This window comes from Coturnix japonica, chromosome 3, assembly GCF_054131305.1.
Source record: "Coturnix japonica strain WE chromosome 3, WE-NBRP24, whole genome shotgun sequence".
In the NCBI taxonomy this organism is placed as follows: domain Eukaryota; kingdom Metazoa; phylum Chordata; class Aves; order Galliformes; family Phasianidae; genus Coturnix; species Coturnix japonica.
The window spans coordinates 102,516,895-102,526,644 of NC_140665.1; the positions used below are offsets into that span (position 1 = coordinate 102,516,895).

Consider the following 9,750-nt stretch of genomic DNA (forward strand, 5'->3'; position numbering starts at 1 on the left):
GAATTGACTGTAGGTACAACACAGGAGTTTGGAAATGACTGTACAATTGACCGTAGCTGCGTACTGCAATTACATGCAACAAATCAGACTGTGAGATTTACTTCTTGGCTACTTCCTTTGTTAAAAAATATGCATAAGAAAACAAAGAACGTATCTGTGGCTAAAGAAGATGCTTTGCGTTGCAAACTGAGGAATATTTAAGCCAGTATATCATACACAGATGTAGCCTGGGAAACAGAGTTGGCAATATTGTCCCGTACTGTTTCCCTCCCATAGTGGGTGTGACGGTTGGTTTGCCTGTCTCTCTCTTTTTTTTTGGCTGTATCACCCAGACCCACAGAACTGGGCAGCTCAGTCGTAGGCGAGCCTCCTTTATCAGGTCCTTGCAGCCTCCAGCTCTCCCGCAGTGCCTTCAGCCCTTGACACCAACATGAGGTTCAAGTTCTCGATCATCGCTCTTCTTCTAGAAGTGGTCTTCATCATTTTGTTTGGACTATTTGTGGAGTATGACGATGAGAACATCACTTTGTATCCGTGTAAGTACTGCTGAGATTTATAGGAGTTAGAATTGCTTTCAGCTAATCTTAACTGAGACTGCTGAATAACTTAGGGGATCAACTAACACTGCTTGAAAAGAAAGGCAGACCACAAGGCAAAGAAGCCTCTGAGGGGTGAAAGCTGTAGACTTCAAAGGTGAATTCAGGTTATGCACATGCTGGGAATGATCCCTGGCCCACCATGAGCCAGGCTATGGCTACAACTGCTCAGTAATTTAGCATCTCAGACAACTATACCGTGTCTCAGTGACATGTTGATATATTATGTTATATTGCTCTGTAAATATACAGTAGTTACACATCTGTACTGCAGCACTAGTAATATAGCTATTTCCTAAAATACCTCTCTGCCTACCTCTTCTCTGGCTGTCCTCCAAAACAGCAAATATAGCCACAGAACAACAGTGTTTGGGGAATCCTGGTAAAATTTAGTAAGCCAGAAGGATGTTTTCAAGGTCATGTATCCTTCAGACTTGGATTAAAGTCCATTGTTCCTACAAGAACACAGAAAACTGCCTTCTCCTAAATGTCATATCTCCCAGCTCTGTATAAACTTGTCTTATATTTTCTTGGAGTTCCCCTTACCAAGTAAAATGAAGAAAGGTGCCTGAGAATCTTGTGCTTACTGTATCAGTTTAACAGTGTTGAGTGGCCATTTACATTGCTGTGATTCCTTTTTATTGAACTTCAGGTCTTCCAGAGGGAGATGATGTGCCATCTTAAATGCAAGCTATTTAGTTAGGGATTGCCTAAAGTCTTTCACTGTCTAAACATGACAGAAAGTTTGTCTTGTCTTCCCTCCTTCTGCCTTCCTGCACAGGCAGTGTGTGACTGTGCTGTAATCTGTATGCTGTACCCAGCTGTTCACACTACAGAACCACTAGCAAGATTCTGGCGTGGTGCTGGCTTCGACCTCCTCCTAGTCATGGCTTTAAGCATAGCAAAAGCAGAGGCTATTCGTGGTAGGCAACACAGTTGGGAGCAATGCTTTGGGAGGGAAGAGCATGTATAGATACCAGTCAAGCCATGCCATGTGCTCTTTGGCCAGAGGACAGGCTCTGGGCTGTTCAGTTTGCTAACATAGATATAAACAAAACAAAACATCACAGACTTGATGTTGGACTTTATGATGCTGACCTAGGAGTATGTAAATCTAATCCTCAGTAAACAACTGGAAGGAAAGAAGAATGTCCTAACACCTGTATTTTCACTTGAAGTCCATCTTCTTCTCAAGCATCCCCATCTGCAAAGTGCACACGACCATTTTGCAGAAGCACCTGGCAGGCAGTTAATGGCAGAGTTGTGTAGATGGACTGGGATATATCCTGAGTCACGACTTTCCCTGAGTTCCCAGTCTGGTGGCTTCAAACTTCCTTCCATGTTATCCCAAGGAGCCCTGAGATGATAACTTCAGCTGTAACTCAAAGGTTTAATTACATCTTCCACTCAACGATTTGTACTCTCAAAATTGCAGGTCAGGGCCTGATTCGTATTCCTTAAATATCTCAGCACCATAAATCCAAGATTTAAGAACCTTTATTTCAAGGGAAATAAAAATTTTCTGTAAGGACGTGAAGCTGTGATGTTTCAGGTAGCTTCAGGTCCAGATGAAAGCTATGGGCATATTAATTTTACTCACATAGAGATATAGTATTCCTTGCATAATGACAAATTATAAAAATAACCCATTTTTTTCCAAAAGCTCAGCTAGTAGGCAGGTCAGAATGGATGGGACGACAGGTCACACTGATAACATGAGTGCAGAATCCTTTCAGTTTTCAGCTAAATCTTCCTTTATCTGTCTACTCAGACATTTTCTTCTTTCAGTCTTTAAGGACGTCCACCTGATGATATTTATCGGATTTGGTTTCCTGATGACCTTTCTGAAGAAATATGGATTCACCAGTGTTGGTATCAACATGCTCATTGCCGCCTTTGGTCTTCAGTGGGGCACTCTAATGCAAGGATTTTTGCACGGGGGTAGAGGAGGGAAAATTCCTGTTAACATCAAAAGGTACATATGAAATTTTCCAGGAATTAAATTTCTATCCCTTAACATATCAGAAGTAATAAAGATATAACATCTGTGAAATTAGTCTTCCAAACTCATGAACTTCTGATGGAACATTGCTATCAACCTTTCTGTCTTTCACCCAAATGGCAGCACCTGCTGCACTGGGTCAAGGGAATATGGGATGAAATCTGAGCTGACAAGTTACGTGTGGAACATGTAGAGAGACTGCTTGGAATCTCTGGAGCCATGGAGAATTATCAGTAGTGAAGATCCCTACTGCACCCATGGAGGATCTATTCCTCCATGGCACACAGGGTCACAAAATAAAGGCTTAAGCAGTCCATCAGTCCACACATGAGGTTTTTTCCTCCTTAGGGAGGAATAATTTGTGTAAACACAGGGCTTGGAGCCCAACCTCAAAACAAAGGACTTCACAAGTAATGCCTCTAGGTGCTTCTAATCCTTCCTCCATTGATCCATCTTGATTCTAGCAGGGTCTCAGAGTGTTTCCCGTGTATGCAGTTCTGCTTTCTAGTAAAACTTGTAGATTTTGAAAGAAAGCTCAACCCTAATGCATAAGGACAGACATCTTCAACACAAATTTTGTCTGTAATCTCAGACAGCTGAGTAGGAGGCAACTTCCCCAAGTTTTCTCCTCAGCCTTCTGTAAGAAGCCCACACAACCCAACTAGGAAATTTTGGTATAATTTTTATCTACGAAAGATTTTTTGAGGCATTTTGTTTGAAGATTTACTGAGCTGTCACTTAATGACATAACAAATCTGAATACACCTTTATTTCAGGTCCCATTAAGCTGATTCTCTCTCTCACTTCTTTTTGGTTTGCATTTGTTTTCTCACCCTCAGCATGATAAATGCAGACTTCAGCACAGCAACTGCTTTGATTTCATTTGGAGCAGTCCTGGGGAAAACCAACCCTGTTCAAATGCTTCTTCTGACGTTTCTGGAGATCACAGTCTTTGCAGTCAATGAACATCTAGTTACGGAAATATTTCAGGTACAACTCTTTAGAAATAATTGTTTCCTGATCTCACAGTTTCCTGTTATAACACGTTTTCACTATGTGTTTCCAGCCATGCTGGGTTTTCCTTCAACATATCCTCATTTCTTTGTTGTGTAAATGTTGTGCTGCTACTTTGGGTCCCTGATACAGGCCACGGATATTGGAGCCTCAATGACCATCCATGCCTTTGGAGCTTATTTTGGCTTGGCTGTAACACTCATCTTGTATCGTCCTGGCTTGAAAAACAAGCATGAAAATGAGGAATCTAGCTATCACTCAGACATATTTGCCATGATTGGTAAGTAACAGAAGCACAGTGAAGTAACACTGAAAGATGAACAGCTCTCCATCCCTCTTTCACCCATACGTTTTTATGATCACCTATTATTATGCTTCCCTGCTACCGAATGTTAGAAACCACATGGGTGTTGAACTGGGTTTTGATCCCTCTGCCCACGATATCTACACATAGATCAATTTATCAACTGAAAGCTTTCAGTTGCATAACAAAATGACCAAAGATTTACATGTGAGCTCCCTGGCTAATGCATCCTGCTCAGGCATTTTCAGTGTTAGTGAGCTCTAGCAGTGTGTGGGGCATGGTGAGGGCTGGCAATATGTTAAAGTCTTACAGTAAGATTTGTCATCAATCACACATCAAAGTCCCAACTGCCAAAGTCAAAAGCTTCTGCCATAGACTGTTATTTCTTCCAGAATTTCTGGTTATTTTACATTTTCATTGACCATCTATCTCATTTCATGTACTTAGTGCTGTTGTGTTGTATCTTTCACAGTGAAATGCCTCTCGTGACCTAAGACTCCTCATTTTGTTTTGACTTTTGCCCATCCAGGTACCCTGTTCCTTTGGCTTTTTTGGCCCAGTTTTAACTCTGCAATTGCAGATGAAAATGACAAGAATAAAACCATTATCAACACTTACTACGCCCTGGCGGCATGTGCTGTTATAACATTTGCCATCTCCAGCCTGCTGGATCAAAGAGGCAAATTCAGTATGGTAAGAGTCCTACCACTACCTCTGCTAAATCAATAAATCCCCCTATAATATGGATTACTAGATTGGTTCCCAGTGCCCATGAGCTATCTGGAGCCCTTACACTGCAGACACATCAAGGGCTGTTATGCTTCAGAAAGCTGCAATGTCATATTGTGCTCCGAGTCAACCCACTCTGCTTTATGTATGTAATTTACTTTCACAATGGGATCACTGCATGTGAGGAGTAGAATGCTCCTAGATACTGCTAGGATGGTTCCACTCTCATGTCTGCAGAACCTGCTGTGGTTCAACATTAAGAAGGACATTTGGGTCTTATTCCAAAGATGATCTTGCCTGAGTTTTTGTTTTGCAGTACCCAAAAGAGATCTGCTGGCTTAGAACTGCTTTGAACCAGCACCCTCAACACTTAACACAGAACTCTGTTTTAAATTCCCGACTGTTTTTCATTGTAAAAGTCCCTTACAAGTCATTCAGCTCCAAAACAAACCTCTGTTCCATGTCTAGCATCTTCATGGTTGTGCACTGTGCAGGTTCTCATTCAAAATGCCACCCTGGCAGGAGGAGTAGCAGTGGGTACCTGTGCTGACCTGACAATATACCCTTTTGCTGCTATGTGTATTGGGAGCATCGCTGGGATCATCTCTGTCCTTGGGTTCCACTTCCTGACTGTAAGTACACAGGACCTACCTCTCTAACCTACTTTCTGCTTCACCAACTTTAGTGCAGCTCGCTTTCTTTAATAGAAAGAAACTGGCTGATACACTACGGAGAGTAAATTCTCTATTATTTTCAAATTATTATTTCAAAATGCATGTGATTGAATTATATTCTTATAACTTCTGTGGCTGAAGACATTGGGAATACCACTGACATTCTGTGTTCTGTAGTGCTATATGTGTGATGGTAACTTGAACAATGGAGTACCACTAGAGGTACTCACTCGATTTTCTCTCTTTGTATAATTTCACAGTGAAAGGGAAAATAACAGATTTTAAGGCTACATTTTGTATATCTGAAAAGTGTCCAACCATTTCTTGGTCTTCTCTGTTACTTTCTTTTGAATGTCATTCTTGACAGAGTGGAGACGAAACTCACCATGAACTTTATATTTCCCCTCATTTCAGCCTGTTTTGGCATCCAAGCTGAGAATTCAAGATACGTGTGGAGTCCATAATTTACATGGCTTACCTGGAATACTGGGAGGTATTGCAGGCATCATAGTAACAGCGATACAACCCCAAACTAAGTAAGTTATACTCAGAAAAGAGAAACAAGTCCCTTTTACTCAAGGTCTATTTTAATTTTCCACTCTCCAAATCTCACTCTGAAATTTCATAGTTTTTATTGTTGATTTGTTTTCCTGTCTGTTTCAGGAAAGGTGTCGAACTTACTGCTGGCAAACAGGCTGCTGCCTTGGGCAGCACAATTGGAATTGCACTGCTTGGTGGAGCACTGACAGGTCAGTTCACATACATTTCACATATGCAGTTCACAACTGCACACAGCAGTTGGGATATAAGTGATGCTAGAGATGTGCTCAGGGAGAATTTCAACCTAAGAATTGCTGAACAGAAACTAGTTTGAGATTAGGTCATATCCCATTGGGTGTCCCATGTTTTCATGTGATTCTGTTACTCATATGTAGGTGTCTCATTCTACACTAGGGTGTCTGAGACATCCATAGTGGACTGGTAGGTACAACACAAGATTTACAGGAGAGCTACACCTGGCCTGTATCCAGTGGGATTTCAACCATACTTCTTTTCTGCTTTTTATTAGGAAAAGAGCCCTCTGAGATATTTTAGTGATTTCTTTTGACTTAATATTGTTAAATAAACGCGTGACCTCCCAACAGCTGGATAGTGGTGCCTTCTTTAGCCCCAGAGTTGTACTAAGGGACATGTTTTAGTGAGGAAATGTTGGTGGTAGGTGAGCAATTGAACTGGATGACCCTGGAGATCTTTTCCAACCTTGGTGATTCTATGAGACTACAATTCTATTCCAGGACATATCTGAAGAATGCATTTTTGGGCACTGTTTTTTTTTCAACTTATGAGGTCTTTTTATCCGCAGGTGCTATTTTAAAGCTGCCCATCTGGGGACAAGTATCTGACCAGAACTGCTTTGATGACTCTGCTTACTGGGAGGTGAGATACAAACCACTGTTAAGACAATCACAACAAAGGAACAATAGTTTCATTATGTTAGAAGAGACACAACACACTGAGGTTTGCACATCAGTTGACTTTCAAACACATTGCCCAGTCTTAGTTAATTAAAATCTAAATAGTTTTCTTATTCCACGCTGGTTACCAAGGATGTTTAATTATTTAATTAGCTACCTCTAAGCTAAAGCTCTATATCTTATATACAGTACATATCAACAAAACGTTGTTAACCACCAACAATATTTTATTAATTTTTTAATGAATTAAACTCCAGTACAAGCCAAGCAATTTGTCTTTTAGTCATAGAATGCTTGTGGCTCAGAGGGAAGTTGTGAATCAAAAGATCAGTGGATCTCCATCCCTGGAGGTGCTCAAGGCCAGGCTGGATGGGGCCCTGGGCAGCCTGAGCTGGTGTCTGACATAGTGGTGGGCAACCCTGCCCATAGCAGAGGGCTGGAACTGGATGATCTTTGAGGTCTGTTCCATCCCAGGCTATTCTATGATTCTCTGTTCCTGTGACTCACAGCCTGCGTTGACCAGCAATAGTAACTACGCTGCTCACTTGAAGGTCCTTTAGCGTCAGTAAATTCCTCACAATTAATAAATAGACACATAACGTGTGCAAACAATTACATTCTCAGTACACTTCTGTCTCCTTCTGTGACAAAATGGATATCTTTATCTCATCAACTGAACTGTTCTTTGGTTTCTACGACAGGTTCCAGAAGAGGGGAAACTGCATGAAATTAATTCCAACCACTACGATGAGCACAGCAGATTTGAAGCTATCATGTAGAAAAACATATATATGTCCTTACGATGCTCTTTTCTGTTTCTCATGATAAAAACCAACACCCCCAAATTTTTCTAACCCCAGATATCTTCCAGAAGGAGCAATTAGGTAGCTATATTTCTGTAAGATTAAGAAGAAGGCTGATTTTATTAGAAGTGGTCATTATGTCAAGCTCGGGCGAAGCAATTTGAGAAAGAAATGAAATTTCTCAGTCAGGACTTTCCCTTGATGAACCCCTGCTAACAAAGGGCTTAGTTATCAGATTGAAGGGGGAGACCATAATATGGAATGGCACAGAAGATTTTTCCTATTCTGCCCATGCATTTTTTCCTCAGAAAACTTTATAAAGATAAACTTTATACTACGTTCAGCTGAAATCCTATTGGAGGATTCAGGGGGTCATTTATTCACATGTAGCCATGAGTTAATTGCACTGGGTTCTGACTGCAAAGGAATGCCTCAGTGAGAAACAACAATTTACTATGAGTAAATCTCCCAGAATGGTCCCCTCATGAGTTACATTTTGCTCATTGAAACAAAGGGAAAAAATATATAAACTTTGTGCTTATGTTGTCCATTTCTTAGTCTTTCTGTAGCAAACTGGACACTCACCCACTCTTTCCTGACCTCTTCTTTTTGCCAGATGAGTAATTACTTCTTCAGGGTCAAAAGCTAGAACAGAGAGATGGGTTCTTCTACATGGAAATCTATCCCACCTAACCCAGCTGTTGTTTTCAGGAAAGCCCATGTTTCCTTTTTGACAAAGAAGAGCCCAAGAAGCCTAGTTAAGCCTAGGAAACAGTGTAAAATGGCTTAGAATGTTCTTAAGTATATATTTTGATGCAAATAGGTGGTGATTATTTAGGATAAGTGTTCCCTTAAATTCCGAAAACATCAAGATGATGGAAAAAGAGCCAATAAACTTTCATTAGCATGGAAGAAGCAAAGCATAACATTAATCAACATCAATAAAGGTCACCCGTGTTGAATGTGATGTCACAGTTATGAGTGGGGATGTGTCCTGCAGGGAAAAGCTATTCAGAGTCCACCACCCTGATCTGTAATGAACCCACACTACTCAGCTCACTCACCACCTGCTGGCATTGCAGGAGCCAGAAAACTACTGGAAGGAACCAGCAGGGCTGAGCAGGCAAGGACAGTGGAGCTTGGGGGTTTATTTCCTTCTCCCATTGCATTTCTGGAGACATCTTCAGTCCCACAACATCTTTCCAATAACCTGGTAAGTCTTGTACGTGCAGGGAAATGCTGATCATGTTCTGAAATTCTGTACAGGTCTAACTCCTGACCATCTGTAAGCAAAAAACTCAGAATCACCATTTCATCTCATAACCTAAGTGTCAGTATTACCCCTTGTTAATAATTAAATCTTGTCTGTGTATGGCAAGAATGATGGTCACAGTGCCTTTTTACCTACTTTGCAGAGGTACAGAAGAAACACACCAATTAGCACACAGTTGGATACAATCTTTAAATGTTTTCTAGGGCTTCATCCAAGAAAGCAAAATGACCTGGCCTTTACTCCAGTGACCCAAGTGGCAGCAGCAGACTCAGAGCCAAACTGAGAGAGCAGGCTTGCACTAGATCCTCTTTCAGGCTCCCAGACAGGTTTATGAAGGAATCCTGAAAGGCCATCTCTTCTCACACCCCTGTAGTGAATAAGGACACCCACAGCTCCATCAGGTGCTCAGAGTCCCAACCAGCCTGACCTTGGATGCCTCCAGGTGTAGGTAATGCACCACACATCTGGGCAACCTGTACAAGTGTTTCATTACTCCTGTTCAAAAAGAAAAAAAAAAGAAAAATCCCTATATCCAGTTAAAATCTCCCCTCTTTTAGTTAGAAATACTTGCCCTTTGTTCTGTCACAACAGACCCTGATAAAGAGTCTGTCCCCTTCTATCCTGTAGCTCCCCTTTAGATACTGACAGGCTGCTCTCAGGTCAACTTGCAGCCTTCTCATCTCCACCTGCACAGCCCCAGATCTTTCAGCCTGTCCTCTTAGGAGAAGTGTTCCATCCCTTGGATCATTTCTATGATCCAAGTCTCTCATGTTCTCCAGGACTTCACATCTGGATGCAGTGTTCCAGGTGAGGCCTCACCAGTGCAGAGCAGATCACCTCCCTTGCCCTGCTGGCCATGTCTGTTTTGATGCAGCCCAGG

General features: G+C 41.6%; 1 protein-coding gene across 1 annotated transcript; it reads left to right on the plus strand.

Moving 5' to 3' along the window:
* The first annotated feature begins 322 nt into the window (after nt 1–322).
* Nucleotides 323–8,564, plus strand: RHAG (Rh associated glycoprotein). The gene is made up of 10 exons (XM_015859903.3): nt 323–536; nt 2,385–2,571; nt 3,438–3,588; nt 3,745–3,892; nt 4,446–4,609; nt 5,140–5,277; nt 5,734–5,855; nt 5,983–6,068; nt 6,683–6,756; nt 7,496–8,564. Exons 1-10 carry the CDS (start codon nt 431–433, stop codon nt 7,571–7,573), a joined length of 1,254 nt encoding a protein of 417 aa, XP_015715389.2. The 5' UTR covers nt 323–430; the 3' UTR covers nt 7,574–8,564.
* Nucleotides 8,565–9,750: the final 1,186 nt, after the last annotated feature.

What these genes read in the sequence shown, in the direction of transcription:
- RHAG (XM_015859903.3), top strand. Translation starts at nt 431, where the DNA reads ATGAGGTTCAAGTTCTCGATCATCGCTCTTCTTCTAGAAGTGGTCTTC. An exon ending in ATTCCTGTTAACATCAAAAG is followed by an intron (nt 2,572 to 3,437) that starts GTACATATGAAA and finishes TCTCACCCTCAG; the next exon opens with CATGATAAATGCAGACTTCA. An exon ending in TTGGGTTCCACTTCCTGACT is followed by an intron (nt 5,278 to 5,733) that starts GTAAGTACACAG and finishes CCCTCATTTCAG; the next exon opens with CCTGTTTTGGCATCCAAGCT.